General features: G+C 37.2%; 1 protein-coding gene across 9 annotated transcripts in view; it reads right to left on the bottom strand.

Annotated features, from left to right (window-relative positions):
• UTRN (utrophin) overlaps window positions 1-15,853 on the bottom strand; it is a 478,053-nt gene that overhangs the window by 144,036 nt on the left and 318,164 nt on the right. For all 9 annotated transcript variants that reach the window (XM_043592533.1, XM_043592535.1, XM_043592534.1 and 6 more), the window contains one exon: window positions 9,665-9,837. In XM_043592533.1, the coding sequence (XP_043448468.1) occupies window positions 9,665-9,837 (173 nt within the window). The remainder of the gene's footprint in view (window positions 1-9,664; window positions 9,838-15,853) is intronic.

Raw genomic sequence — 15,853 nt, 5'->3', positions numbered from 1 at the left:
AAGTAGGCTCCATGCCCAGCATGGAGCCCAATGCAGGGCTTGAGCTCATGACCTTGAGATCAAGACCTGAGCTGAGATCAAGAGCTGGACACTGAACTGACTGAGCCATGCAGGCACCCCAAACCATTTCTTTACCTAGCACATATCTGTGAGTACTCACATTCTGGATAACTGACTTGTTATCCTAATTTTCACCTGCTTCAGTTCATTCTTTGGGTGCCTCACATGATCAAAACAAGATATACTTTCATTGAATGGATTAGCAACCTGTATATAGAACATGCTTTACATAAGTTAGCTCCTTTTAGATTGAATCATTTATTTTACAACTCTATCAATGTTTTTAAGTCACCAGCTGTTTTTAAAAATATATAATGCAAAAAACTTCTTAGAAGGTAAGGAGCCATTAAAATGGTACCTCATTATTCAAATATGGTAGAAAAGAAATTATGGAAGAAACATGAATTAATATCTATTTTAAATCACAAAAGCCTTTACTTTCCAATATTTCTTTAAAGAAGTTTTTATGGGGCGCCTGGGTGGCGCAGTCGGTTAAGCATCCAACTTCAGCCAGGTCACGATCTCGCGGTCCGTGAGTTCGAGCCCCGCGTCAGGCTCTGGGCTGATGGCTCAGAGCCTGGAGCCTGTTTCCGATTCTGTGTCTCCCTCTCTCTCTGCCCCTCCCCCATTCATGCTCTGTCTCTCTCTGTCCCAAAAAGAAATAAACATTGAAAAAAAAATTTTTTTTTTAAATAAAAAATAAAAAAAATAAAAAAATAAAGAAATTTTTATTCCTTCTCCCAATGTAGAGATATGAAAAAGAGAGCAAACAGTGGGAGTGAGTAAGCAGTGGCATTTATAAAAATAAAATACAGCTTTCCACTTATTCACTACAAACATCCATGGAGCACTCACTCTGGAATCAGGTACTGCCCTATTTCAGAAATAAGTCCTGGGGTCAAGTTGGAAGGAAGGCAGGTAAACCAAATATACTCTGATACAAGAAACCTAACAGCTCTCTGAAGGAACCACAGCTCAGGGAAGAAACTTGCTTGGAAACCCAAGGAGAGAGTTTGGGATCCAAACTAAAATCTAAACTGTTTCCACTGCATTGCTTTCATTATGGGCAGCATTTAAGAGGGCAGAAACTGTTCGGACGTATTTATAGGTAAGTGAAGATACATTTGCAAAGTAGGTCCACCAAAGAATACAATGCCCCAAATTAATAGGAGCAAATACATAGTGTCTCCTATTGTGCAAGGAATGCACAGAATTAAATGTTCAATTTGGCATGTTTACAACAAATGAAATTTATTTTTCATCTACAGTGAAACCCATAGATTATAAATCGAGTTATAATGAATGAAAATACCTTTACTAGTGCAAGAATAACCAGTTACATTAAAAAGGAGTTACTCTTGTTCCCAGAAAGGCAGTTAAGACAACTAGGAAAGAAAGGAATTCAGTCTGTGCTGAAAAGAACACCAAAGCTGTGCTTCCAATACATACCAACAATACGTAGCTACTTCCATTTAAACTGACGTTAATTAAAATAAATAAAATTTGAAATTCACAGTATCTGTTGCACTAGCCACATTCAAGCACTCAATACGCCCACATGTGGCTAGTGGCTACCACACTGATAGTACAGATACAGAATACTTCTACCTTCACAGAAAGTTCTATCAGAAAGTGTTGAACCAGAGGGGAAAAAAGAAAGAAGAGAGGAACAGAATCTTCCTCTATTCAACTTAAGAAAAGGAAATTTTAGTAGTTTTACAATATAGTTAGTAAAATCAATTGGCTAAGGCTAAAAGTGGTGTCAGTGACATTGTAAAATGTGATAACATTAGATGTAATCATGATGTTAAAGGTTAATCTTCTCTAAGGGCTCTTAAAAGGGTGCCCTGAATTTTTAAGAGGCTCATAAAAGAAAGGAAAGATAGAATTTTATCTTTGAACTCTGTTTTCATTAGATTTGACAATTTCACTGGCCTTTGAAACCATATGTTAATAAGAATCTATATTTAACATCATTAAGCTGATAAGTGGATATTTAATTAACATAATCCCAAATTAAATAAATTTAACATAAAAACTTAAGCCATGTCATTCATATTACTGAATTTATTTCCAATTCACATTTTCCCCGGGAGTGAAAAATATTGTCAAATTTCCTAACAGTCTATCTTTTAGCTGAAGTTTCAAATCATTAGCTATTGTCTCTTCTATCAATCTAAGTGAAATATATATTTGTATGTGTTGTTTTTAGATTGCAAAAAATATTTTGTACACTGGATTTCAGTATTTAAAAGTATAATCAAGAGGTATCTGGGTGGCTCAGTTGGTTAAGCATCCGACCCTTGATTTCAGCTCAGATCATGATCTCAGGGTCGTGAGATTGAGTCCTACCTCAGGCTTCACGCTGGGGGTGCAGCCTGCTTAGGAATCTCTCTCCATCTCTCTCTGCCCCTCCCCAACATGCACGCACATCCGTGCTCACTCTCTCTCTCTCTCTCTCTCTCTCTCTCTCTCTCTCAAAAAAAAAGTCTACTCAAAGTTATCAAAAAGACTGCAAAATAGTATTAACCCAAGGTAGTGAGCCACATATTATTATATAGTTCCGATGACCACACCATAGTCAAAGGAGGTAATGCCTGTAAAGCACTTAGGATAGGTCTAGCACATGAATATTCAATAAATATTAGCTGTTATAATCTTGGGCAGACATTCTCTTTCTAAAAATGATGATAAATTAGAGTAAATGTTCCCTGCCATGACAACATCAACTTTAGCACAATTAAAGCACAATTTGAGATACTGAATGCACAGAAGGGACATATATCAGATGGCCTCATTCTTAGAAAAGAATGAAAGAAGGTCACATGCAGAGGGAGAGGTTTGTGGAGCTAACAAGGAACCAAAATCTTTACAAAATAGGGATGGTGGTAAATATGACAAAATCATTCAGAATCACAATGCCAATTTTAAGAAGACAGAGTCAAATTATAGTAGAAGAAATGTCATTTTTTACTTTCTCGTACAACACTAGGAAACCCAGAATCAAGAATGGAGGATAGAGAGGTGTGGTCATCAGAGTGTCAGAGATTTAAAAGGAGAAAACAAGAAATTCAGGGGGAAGAAGAAACACCTGATATTATTGAAATGGCTTATGATGGAATCCAAGCGGAGTAGAAGGGGTTGATGGAGTCTGAAAAGAAGAAGGTTTAAGCAACTAAAGATCAGGAGAAAGGAAGGCAGGTTTGAAAGAACACAGAAAAAAGCTAAGGGTTTCACAACTGGAAATTATTAAAGGATATGCATTTTTAACCAATCTAGTTGGAATACAGTAGATGAATTACATAAACAAGATAAAAATACAAAGTTAGGTAAAAATCTATAGATGGTCCTGGTATATAATAAGCTGATGAAAGATACCCTCCTCACTAGGGCCATAATTTTAATTTGAAGGACAGCTGATTTACCAATGATGTTGCAAATGATTCCTATTTGATACAACAGAGGGCTCTTCTCTAATTAACATGGCAAAACCAGTGGAATTCTGTTGCACATGGCCAGGTGGAATATAGTAAAATAAAATATGTGCTCTGGAGAATGGTCTGTCCTTGGTCTCCTGCAGATCAATCATCTCAGGGATGCCAAGATAACACAGGACATCAACTGAGTCCCAGGTATGGCCAGGTCTGTGAGACTTAGAAATAGGGACAAAGGCTATTATAGACAAAGTAAGAAGAAACTTGGAAGTCAAAATAGAAAAAATATCATCAATATGGGTATTGACCCCCAGGATGATAGCTGAGAAAGAGATGAAGAATAAAAGGGAAGTCAGATGCTCAAATCAATGAGCAAAGTAGAGGAGTGTCTTACAGTTCCGGAGGAAGCAGGAATAAGATGGAAGAGGGTAGAATAATAGATGTATTCACTTCTGAGGAGAAGCTGTTGAGATGGAGTGGCAATGCCTAAAATATAACAAGGGGGTGTCAACTTCTTTCTTATCCCTGGGTGTCAGGGCTCCTGTTCAGCCCGTGTGTCTGCACGTGCCATACTGGAAGTTTCCGGCTGGCATTCTAGTTGTTTGGTGTCTCCAGCAGTTATTAAAGATTCAGAATATTCCCACCAGCTGCCAGGTGAGGAAAATGGGAAAATTACCCTCTATCAAAGAGAGTTTTAAGTGAAGTGGGCAATTGAGGGGAAAGACAACCTTCAAGTATATGGAAAAGTGGTAGAAGAGTTTATAGAAATATTAAAAATACAACAGAATTTGTTCACAAGAGAAGCCAGTGTAAGGGTAGGCTGTGATTGAAAGGAACGGGAGGGAAGAATAAAGGAGCAGAAATTCACAGTGTGACCCACAGGTATCACCTTCAATAAGGACTTGAAAGAGGCAGGTGGCTGGGATATAGGTCACCTCTCCATATTTGTTAAGGAGAACACTTTCCCACCCAGCCCCACGGGAAGGCACTTTCTCATTGAGCACACTCGTGACCTCTTCTCTGACTCTTGACTCTCTCAGTCCCTGTACAGGTGCAGTGAGGAGTCTGATTCACCAATCTGGGGAACAACTGGATGCTGAGCTCTGCCCACCCTTGCCTCTTGAGAACAGGACTGCAGACTGAGCTCCTCCCCACTCTTCCGCGTAGGGTTTCTCCCTTGGGCAGCCACCTTGTCTGGTGACCGCTGGTAATGCTGTCTCATTCTGGGGTTCAGCTAACAGGCTACCTCTACTGAGCCCTCTCTCTAAGGCCACCCCATCCAACCTGGCCTTTGTATCAGCAATTAACAACACTGTTGTTCTCTCTTGGACATATTTTTGTTTCTTATTTGTTCAGAATCCAGCCAGGACAGATGTATACCATTTGTTGGGGACCTTCTCAGAAATTCCCAATATTAATGACTGAGAAAAAAAATAAAGTAGGGAGAATTTCTATGTTTTTTGAACTAATTAGTACCACACAGAATGGTAATCCATAAAAAAAAAATAATAGTTAACCATTGCTGAGTGCTTACTGTGTTCCACTGTTTTAGGCACTTTACTTAGGCTAATTAAATGATATATTCATGATGAGCCTATAAGGAAAGTACTCTTATTATCCCGATCTGACACACGAGGAAACACATATTGGCTAAGTAACCTGCCCACAGTGGCACAGCTGCTAGGTGGCAAAGCCAGTGACTGAACCGAGACAGGGTAGCTCCATGGTCTACCATGACTAAACGCTATCCTGTGCCATTTCTCTCTGACGTGTGCTTCCTGTATGAAGGTCTACTACTGAGTATAATAAACTTCTATCTTTTTTAAGAAACTGTTTTATCTTTCTTTTAATTAAGATATAATTAACATATAACACTATATTCCTTTCAGGTGCACGACACAATGATTCAATAAAGGTACATATTGCCAAATGATTACCACAGTACGTCCAGTTGACATTCATCACCACATATAGTTACAGATTTATATATACTTATATGAAGAAATATACATCTTTTGTAAATACCCAAGTAATAATGAATGTGAATATAATTTCTTTTGCCTATTTTTCAAAGTTAAAAATGAAGAATGTATCATATACTTCTTTAGTGAAGCATATCTGGTCTATATGAAAGCACAGACTAGCAAATATAGGTGTAGATATAGTCCTTCAGTTATTATATATTTACAAAGCTGTTATGTAATAACATAGTTATAGCAGTGTGGTCTCTCTCCCCCTTCCCTTCACAGCAGAGCTGATTGAGAAAATGAGACTGTGCAGACTAGTTCTGTTTCCACTTCTCCACTTCCCATCCTGACCCTTTGTCCTCTTGACATCGACTTTCACCTCAATGGAAACTCTGTCCCAGCAAAGAGTCACCAAAGGTCCTCTCATTCCACCTGCCTCTGCAGCCCTGATCTCCCTCCACTCCCTCAGCTGTCAGCACCACTAACCATGCCCTTCCCTTCAAAACCCCTCCTCCCTTGGCTCTTGAAAACACTCCTGATTCTCCTCTCCTCAAGGCCACCCACTTCGCAGGATCCTTTGCTGGCTTTCCTTTCCTTCACCTATCTCTTATATTTAATGGTTTTCTGGGATTCTTCGCTGTGCCGTCTCCTAACTTTTCACCCTCTTGCCTGCTCACAATGCTTATATGCCTCCTCTATCTGGATGCTCCCCATCTCACCATTTCTTTATTTTGCTTATAGCTCTCTTTTGAAGAGATGGCCATCCAATGGTGATTTGTTTCTGGATGTCTCACTAGTCCTTCAACAACATGAACCGAGTACCTATTCAGTCTCCCTTCCCTGTCCTGGATACTGAACAGGTCTGTTAGCGGCTCTCCTTGTCTTCGGAACTACACTAATCTAATAAAGCATCCTCCACAGACATGTGGGAGGGATCTTTCCAAACCTCACATCTAATCATGTCACCTAAAGGTTTTCAAATTCCACTACCAGAGGAATGAGCACGGTGCACACAGCTGTTTCACGCGTGTGTCTCACTTCTCTCTCCATCTGTTTTCTTCTGGCCACAATCTTTCCCCCCCACACCAACAGCAAATTCTAGTCTTAGCCAGACTGAACGTCTTAACTGCTCCATGAAAACAGTGTTATGTCAAGCCTCCCACTTACATGTCCTTCTCCAGGACTGACTCTTTCCATCCAGGGAATAACTATACACCTTTCAAGGCTCAGTTTAATAACTGCCTCTTTTATGAAGCCTCTGAAGTAAAAGTTAACCATTCCCTTCACTGAACCCACCTTAACCTGGACAGACCTGCAAGTCCCTTAGGACTCATATCTTATTTGTGATTTGCAACGCCTTAAACACAGAAGCTTATTCTTATTAAATACCTGAAAAGAAAAGACCTGAATCTCCAGAGGTGGATAATGTGGCTAAAAGTTATTTTAATTCATTATTATATTAATAACACACTTTACTGGAATATATGATCTATCTTGATGCAGAAGTCCACTGGCAAAGGCTTACTCTCCCATCTTCTAAAAATAACATTATTTATTAGATTTATTTAATATTCCAACAGTAGTTTAAGAGCTCTTTCTTTCCCAGTTAGAAAAAAATGTGATTTGATAGGCTTAGGAATAGCATCTATCAAAGGCCAAAGAATTTTTTTGTCTGTAGCTTTCCATTTGGAATGATCTGTTTATGATGTAGGCCTTCATTAAATTCCTGTGTTTTTTAAAATTTTTAAGTAAGTAAGTAAGTTATTTATTTACTTATTTATTTATTTAGAAGGGAGGAGGGGCAGAAAGAGAGGGGAAGAGAGAGAGAATCCCAAGTAGGCTCAGTACTGTTTGCACACAGCCCAACACTGGGTTTAAACTCACAGACCATGAGATCATGACCTAAGCCAAAACCAAGAGTCAGATGCTTAGCCAACTGAACCACCCAGGTGTCCCTTAAATGTTCCTTCCTAAGGAACCCATCCTCCAAATTCTCAAAATTCCAGCACCACGTGGACAGTCTTCACCAGGACCAGCCCTGTGGCTTTTCACTTGTTAGACTAGATGTTGGTTTTACTAGAACCTCAGTGAATGTTTTTCATGAGAGTTAACATTTTAAATCATTTTTTTAAAATTTTTATTTACAGGGAACATAAAGTTGCAACCCAATGGAATCTGGACAGTAGAAAACTCAATCTTAAATAAACTTAAGTATATTCTGTCACTATACAATATTCCCAAATTTTCCTCTCTTATTGAAAAAAAGTAGTTGGCAGATGCTGACATAATCTCCAAGAGGACCTTTACACACAGGCTGCCATGGTCATGCTAAACTACCCCCTTCTGTAAGAATAAAAAGAAGTGTGAATCTCCCTCTATGAGACCCAGAAGAGTAACAACCTTTCAGGATATCTCTTTAGAAAAAAAAAATTTTTTAAAGCTTATTCACAACAAAATATTAACTAAAGATTTCTACTCTCTGTGAACTTGTTCTATGAAATCAGAAACCAGATGAAGCAGATCCACTGAGCCCCTTTACATAAGTAAAAATCAACTAGATGCTACATTAGATGGGCTTTACCTAGGTTAAGGAACTATCAGAATATCCCATTCAATCTTCAGAGCAATCATGTGGATTAAATATTTATATTTTGATTTTGTAAATGAGAAAACTAAAGATCAGAGAAATGGAGCAACTTGTCTAAGATCAATAAGTAAATTGCAAAATCAGAGAGTCAAACTTCAGAGCATTTTGTTTAAGGATGTACATTTTTCAATACATCATACAGTTTCTGAACCTTAAGAGAAACTGACCCAAATGCAAAATCTAGGTCTTTTTACCAAAATTCCTCTTTGCATCTTTGCTCAGTAGCATGTTCTCAGTCAGTTTCCTCTAACCTCATATCCAGTTGGGTACTGTTCACCATCCATTAAATGTAATTCCAGACTCCCAACAGCATTAATAATTGCCACACTACATATTTTCTCAGGGTCCTTTCCTCGTCGGCATCCTAGTCTTCAAATTCATCCTTATTTTACTCTCTACAAAGGCAGACACGAATCATCAGTTTTCTACTTCAGTGTCCATGAGCTATATTTAATTTCTATAAATACATTTTCTAATTGGACATACAACTAGCATAATGAAGCAAAACATTCACGGCCAAGAGTCATAAAGATCTGGATTTAAATCCTAGCTTGGATCAACTGATGAATGGATAAAGAAGTTGTGGTTTATATATACAATGGAATACTATGTGGCAATGAGAAAGAGTGAAATATGGCCCTTTGTAGCAACGTGGATGGAACTGGAGAGTGTGATGCTAAGTGAAATAAGCCATACAGAGAAACACAGATACCATATGTTTTCACTCTTATGTGGATCCTGAGAAACTTAACAGAAGACCATGGGTGGGGGGAAGGGGAGAATAAAAAGTTAGAGAGGGAGGGAGGCAAACCATAAGAGACTCTTAAAAACTGAGAATAAACTGAGGGTTGGTGGAGGGTGGGAGCAAGGGGAAAGTGGGTGATGGGCATGGAGGAGAGCACCTGTTGGGATGAGCACTGGGTGTTGTATGGAAATCAATTTGACAATAAATTTCATGTTAAAAAAAAATCCTGGCTTGGAACTTGTTAGCTCAAAAACTTCTCAAGTTCCATGTATTCATTAAGCCTCTGTTTCTTCATGTAAGAAAGAATTTTACTATTCACCTACTGGGATATTTTGAGTACTAAACAATGTTTATGAAGATGCTAACATAGTACTTGGTCAAGGTAAGCACTCAATAACAAGCAAGTATTGGTAACATTATTCCTATTAGTATAATTAAATTTAAAATATGATGTGCAAATTTGTGAATAGTGAAGAACAGTTAGCAGAGGGCCCTGGATATAAATGTAGCTAAAACTGTAACTTCAAAAAAAAAAAAAACCTTTTTGCATTTATATCTCTTTTTCTATTTTTTTCCAAGATTTTATTTTTAAGTAATCTCTGTACCCAAAATGGGGCTCAAACTTACAACCCCGAGATCAAGAGTCTTGTGTTCTATCGACTGAGCCAGCCATGTGTCCCTGCATTTAGATCTTAAACTACTTCTGAGAAAATAGCATGGTGGTAGGGCTTCCTGTTCATTCTCTGATAGACTAAAATCATAAAAATCTCCCTCCCCCATCATTTTTTATTTTGATATTGACTATTCTGACCTGATGCTGGCAGATTTTGCTTTCAAGTCATTCCATCTTTGGTTCATATCATCTAGTCGATGTTGAAGCATTGTAGCCTCTTCAGAATTTCCCAAAGCTTTTACCATCTTCTGCCTGTTTCCATCAATGCTTTTAAATATGTCATTATGTGCATCAATTTCTGCCTGGATGTCCTAAAGAGAAAAGAGCAAAGAGATAATGCAAATGTTAGGTATTAGCGTCAACAGTCCCTTACGGTTGCTATACAGAACTTTATTTTTTTATATTCAGCAGATGAGTTATTTTTAAGCAAAAGTTAAATTCACTTTAAATGATAATAACAAATTCAAGTGTTTCCACAATTCTTACACTGAAAACAATAGCCTTTAAATCTTCAATATATTGATCTCCCCAGTTCTTAAAAACACAATGTATTATAATCTAAATTTCATGTACCAGTTTGTTACATGTTGGTATTTCAGATTCATAAGAAATTTTTGAAATTTTATATAATTATTATCACCAAATCACTGAACACTACCTAATACCCAGATTCTCTTTCCCCTTTATACACAGGCAAAAATGTCCTCAAAATATGATGTTTTACATAGATATTACATAAGTTTACCTATTTTTCTCTCATTTAGACAAACTTAATAGTTTGTCTTTCCAACTTAATAGTTTATTTCTAAAATTTTAAATGAATATTTTCATTAAAACGTTTATTCCCATTAAGAAATAAAAATGGCAAAATAGTATTTCTGTTAAACAGAAAATTATTTTTCTCAGTTTCAGTATAAAGTAAATAAGAATGATTATAAATCAGTAATAAAAACTGGTTCAGACTTTGAAAAAGCATTTTCACAATCTGTATAAAAAGCCTTAAAATTGTTGAAATTACCTATCCTAGGAAGATTTATGTATAAACACATTTACTATGCTAATTATTTTTAAAGTAAAACAGTGGAAACTATCATAATACATTAATAGTATATAATATTAAGTTTAAAAATAAAGGATACAAAACTATATTATGTTAATTTAATTTTAAAAGTAGGTGTTTAAATTAGCATATGTTTTTGTACATCATTGCACACACATACATCAAAAAACTGTAAGAAACATCAAAATAGTATAATCTCTGTACAAGAAACTTAAATGTGATTTTGGTTTTTTCTTTACACTTCTGAGTTTCCATTTTTTTTTTTACAAAAACAGGGTTTCTTCCGGTAATTAGATAAATATAATAAATTTAAAATTTAAAATACACAGTGTAAGATCACCTGGGTGGTACAGTCAGTTAAGCGTCCAACTCTTGATTTCAGCCCAGGTCATGATCTCACAGTTTGTGGGATCGAGCCCCACAACAGGCTCTGTACTGATAGCACAGAACCTGCTTGAGATTGTCTCTCCCCACGCTCCCTGCCCCTCCCCCACTCACACGTGCATGCATTCTCTCAGAATAAATAAACATTAAAAAAATAAATACACAGGTCTTTATCAATTTTTAATACTCTCCACTATAAAGCTGTCAACACAATTATCTGTATTCATTTGGCAATCATCTTTTCTTCCTGAATAAAATGAAAGCAAGCTAGTTGTACCTAACTCTAGTGTGACAGCCACTCCCATCCAACGAATGAGTGTGGACTTAAAAACAGAAAAACAAGACCCTGAGGGGGCCATGAAGGTGTCCAGTGAGTCTCCATGGCATTAGCTGGTAATGATTATTAAGGCAACTTACTACAGAAATTAAAAAATTATTTCAGGTCATGAATCTGAATTAGTAAAAGGAGAATAAATTCTTAAATTCCATAGTTTTATTACCTTTCTCATCTTCAGTTTTCCTTTATAGGCCTCACTCTTAAGTTTTCCAATTCCAAATGAATATGATGAAAAATTAAATAGAAATTCGTTGAATACTCAGAATGCTTTCACTAATTTAGAACTCACTTCTGATTAGCAATCCATCAAGAACCAACACTTAGAGGTTGGGATCTAAAAGATTGTTTTTTAAACATCTACAGATCTAGACTAACCAGAAGGACACGTGGAAAGGCCTTTTGCACCTCAGTACTCTAATAAGCATGGTAGGAAGTTATCATTTCTACATGAAGGGCAGAAATGATGTATTATAATTTCTGAGATTTGTGGTGTCTAACATGACATTAATAGGGTCAGATATGAGGAGGGGGAAAGATGAACACAGAGTTTGATGGACAGCTTCTGCAAAACGTATGGTCCAAATTTGCAAGCCTGTTGGTCTCTGGGGTTATCTTACCCTAGTGACAAAGCCAAATCAGGTTCACCTGCAAAGCGTGATCTGGGTACGCCCAGAATTGGGGCTCACTACCAAACAAAAACTCGGACATTGTTGGCTCTTGGGCATTTCACGAGCACCTCTATTCCACAGAGTGCAGAGTAGACACCAACAGGGGACCAGGGGACGGAGCCAGATATGGATTCAAGGTGCTCAGGTTGGACAACATCATGCACGTAAAATGGCAATCTCATTATAATTTCAGTCTGGAATGCTTCAAAGAGAAATTCTCGGTGAAACAAGTAAAAGGTAAGGCAAGTTCTATTGAAAGGTTCTTTGGTGTCAACTTCTGAACCTAGTCCTTATCCTTTAGGATGTAACTATTTTACTTTTGTGTCCTGAAATGCATTTCAAGACATCGAAAGAGATATATTAAAAAATCATGCTCTATATATGCATGATAGCCATCTTTCTCAAGAAGCCAAACGACACAGTGAGCAAGGCATCTCTTTGCTCTCTATGGCCAAAGTGAATCTGGACTCAAATTTGCTGGATCAGTTCCTAAAAACTACTGTCAGTGGACTAGACCTACACACAAATCACAAGGAAAACCACAAGGAAACTTCAAACCACTACTTCCTAAAGTAGCCTGATATATTTGCTTCCTTTCATAGCCAAGAGAAGTAGGAAGACAGAAGTGCATTAAGATCCACATGCAGTTTTATTAATTCTTTTAACTTTAAATTTTTTTAACATTTATTTATTTTTGGGAGACAGAGAGAGGCAGAGCATGAGCAGGGGAGTGGGAGAGAGAGAGACACACACACAGAATCTGAAGCAGGATCCAGGCTCTGAGCTGTTTGTTAGCACAGAGCTCGACGCGGGGCTCGAACTTACAAACTGCAAGACCATGCCGTGAGCCAAAGTAGGACGCTCAACCGACTGAGCCACCCAGGTGCCCCAAGTTTTTTTTTTAAGTTTCACAAAAGTATTCAACAAAATCAGCAAATCTGCATACCAAGAACACAAAGCACCTTTGGCTCCTCGTATCCAACCAGGTGATGCCTTTTCCAACCCAGCCACAAAGACAAATGGAGTAAAACAGAACTCCTTCACTGGCCAACGACTGCAGGTATTTTCATCAAGTCCTGGTTAAGAGCACTACCAGTCATCATATATTCATGTTGGAATGCAACTTTCAGTATGTGAAAAACCCTTCCACACCTGAGCCTCCACAAAAGTTAGGAAGAAAATCAACAACCAGAAAGCAAAGAAAATGAGCACACATTATTTTGTTTTACTGACATTTGGTGGTATATTTATCTGGCCAAATATATTAAAAGCTCCTAAAATCATAAAAATCACCTTACTATTTCTTCTGTATTCTTCGCAGTCTGTTACACAGCATTAGCCTAACTTAAAATAGACACAGCTAGGTAGACAGACAAATGTATAAATGCATGAATGAAAGCATTAAGTTCACCTTAATTGACTGGCAGATTAGCTACTATAATACCAAGGAAACTCATATAATCAACAGTTGGAAGGGAGTGCAGTAATCATTTTGTTTAATCTCTTCATTTAAAATATTTAACACGGGAACTAAAATTATTTAGAGGCTTGTACTGCAAAGCCCTGCCTATTCTTTCACTGGAAATTTAGAATTACCTGCAGTTAATGCATCATGTTCCTTCATAGATGATTGTGCAATGATGCACTGGCTTTAAAATCAAGATGCCAGCACGGGAGGCTGTTAGATCATGACCCTAATGTAGCACCAAATGCTAAAATAAATTGAAATTCCATGAAGGAGGTTTTACTCTCACTGCACAGCTGGGGGACTTGCCCTACTAATGCGTACCTCTGTCACCTACAAGCCATTCTGAACATTAAGCAGCACAAAATAGTTATTGATAATTAGTTATGGGAAGGTAATCCATGTAGAAGCACAAAGCAATGTTCTTCCAGGCATTTAACATAAGCTGGTCATGTGCACAGAGAGGCCAAAAGCAAAGTTTTCAAGCAGCTGAACTCACATTTAAAAACAAGACAGAACAGATCTTTAAGGATTCCCTTGAAACATACTTTCTAACAACGTAAGCATAATGTACAAAGTTAGGAAACCAGGGGTTAGACTAAGATGACAACATAGGAAAACATCATCAAAAGCATAGAATGCACACACACTGTCAGCACAGCTTTCCAGAAGATGACAACAAAGTTCAGAGAAATTCACCAATTAGTTTCTTGTACGCAACACCCACTACCCAGGTCAAAATTAACCTCCTAAGTAAAGGAAAATATTTATTTAGTTGCTAATTTAATAACTGATATTTTCATACCAATTTTGCCCTTACCTGGACATTTCTCTAATTATCTAACCCACAGAGATATTATATGACAACACTTATCACTGTATGTCACATACATTTTACTTCTTTATAATGTTCTATAATCCAGTAGTGGCTATAACCATGTCAGCAAAACAGTTTCTTTAGATTTTAATAAACAGAACTGCTTGAACCCTCTGATAGGAAACAGAGATTAAGAATATAGTGCCCCCAGAAAGTCTTCAGCAACTGAATTGGTGTTAGAATAGATTCATCCTCTTCAGACCTTGTTGATATAATTTTGGTTTATTTTCATATGGCATATTTACCTAACCCTACATGGCCACAGCAATGTTTTCTCTGAAGGAGTCATGACCCCTTTCCTGAAGGTGAAGGAGTGAGGTCAGCAACGATCTCCCTACCATATCCCAAGTCTCAGGCTAAATCAACAAGGTTAAGCATTAGGGGAAAAGAAACCCACTGTTCCTTTCAAAAACAAGACTGGAATTCAGAGACAGTTTGGGATTGATTAATAGGAACTCCGTGGGATTGTTGTTGCCACAGCTTTAGGATTTGAAATGAGGAATCATGACTTTTTTTTTAACAAGTCAGATATCACCAAGAAATAATATAACAACCAAAAAATATCATCAAATTTACATACATGATATGTAAATATGCTTTGAGGCTTTTGTGAAGCTTCTGGGATAGTAATTGAAATTAATTATTCAACTAATTATTATGATTAATTTCATTAAATTATTCAATGAATTATTTATAGACTACATTTGCTTTCAACAACAAATCTCATAGATTTTAATCACTCTATTAATAATTATGGAATCACATTTGACAGACAATAGAAAGTAGTATTGCCTGGTCTATAGCAGCATTTATAAAGAAATCAATGCCAGTAATGTTCTTATCCCATTATCTATGATTATAAATATGTTAGAATGGAGTAGGAAAAAAGCTGAATAACTTAGTGGAACAAGCCCACAATCAACTGCCCTTCCAAGAGAATTTGAGCAAGTCATTTGCAACAATAAAGAATCAATAAACAATATACATTGTAAATTCAAACAGAGGAAACACTGCAAGAATCAAAATACCTTTCATAACCCAAAGGTGTTCCAAATCCTTGAATCTATACCAGGTTGTTACTGAAACATATTAAAGTCCTGGTGAATTAAAATACAATGGCCTTCCTCCTGGAGTACACAGTTTTGATTGACAATACGAACATAAGGTTCTTAGGAGCAGTTGTGAAATGTTTCATGTGGCCAAATTACTGCCCCACTTTAATTCCCCAAGTCAGCTGGTATAATCAAAATTGAACAGGTTTGAAAACCTAAAGATTATTGCATGTTAAATGTTTAAAACTATATTCCTGGAGCACCCAAGTCCTCACCTCCTGATCTGTCCTATGGCCCAGAAACCTCTCAATTTCTTCCCCCCATACACATTTCCCTACATTAACTTCAAACCCATCTTTTAAGTCCCAGTTTAAATATAATTTCTCCAGAAAAGACTTCTCTGCCCCTGGAGTAGACTAGGCCTACCTGTTACTCTCATAGCTATCTCCATTTGCCGCATCACACACTGTAGTGAACACTTTCT

This window comes from Prionailurus bengalensis, chromosome B2, assembly GCF_016509475.1.
Source record: "Prionailurus bengalensis isolate Pbe53 chromosome B2, Fcat_Pben_1.1_paternal_pri, whole genome shotgun sequence".
NCBI classification, from domain to species: domain Eukaryota; kingdom Metazoa; phylum Chordata; class Mammalia; order Carnivora; family Felidae; genus Prionailurus; species Prionailurus bengalensis.
The sequence above is the reverse complement of the archived record's forward strand: the minus strand, read 5'-3'. Positions and strand labels throughout refer to the sequence as shown.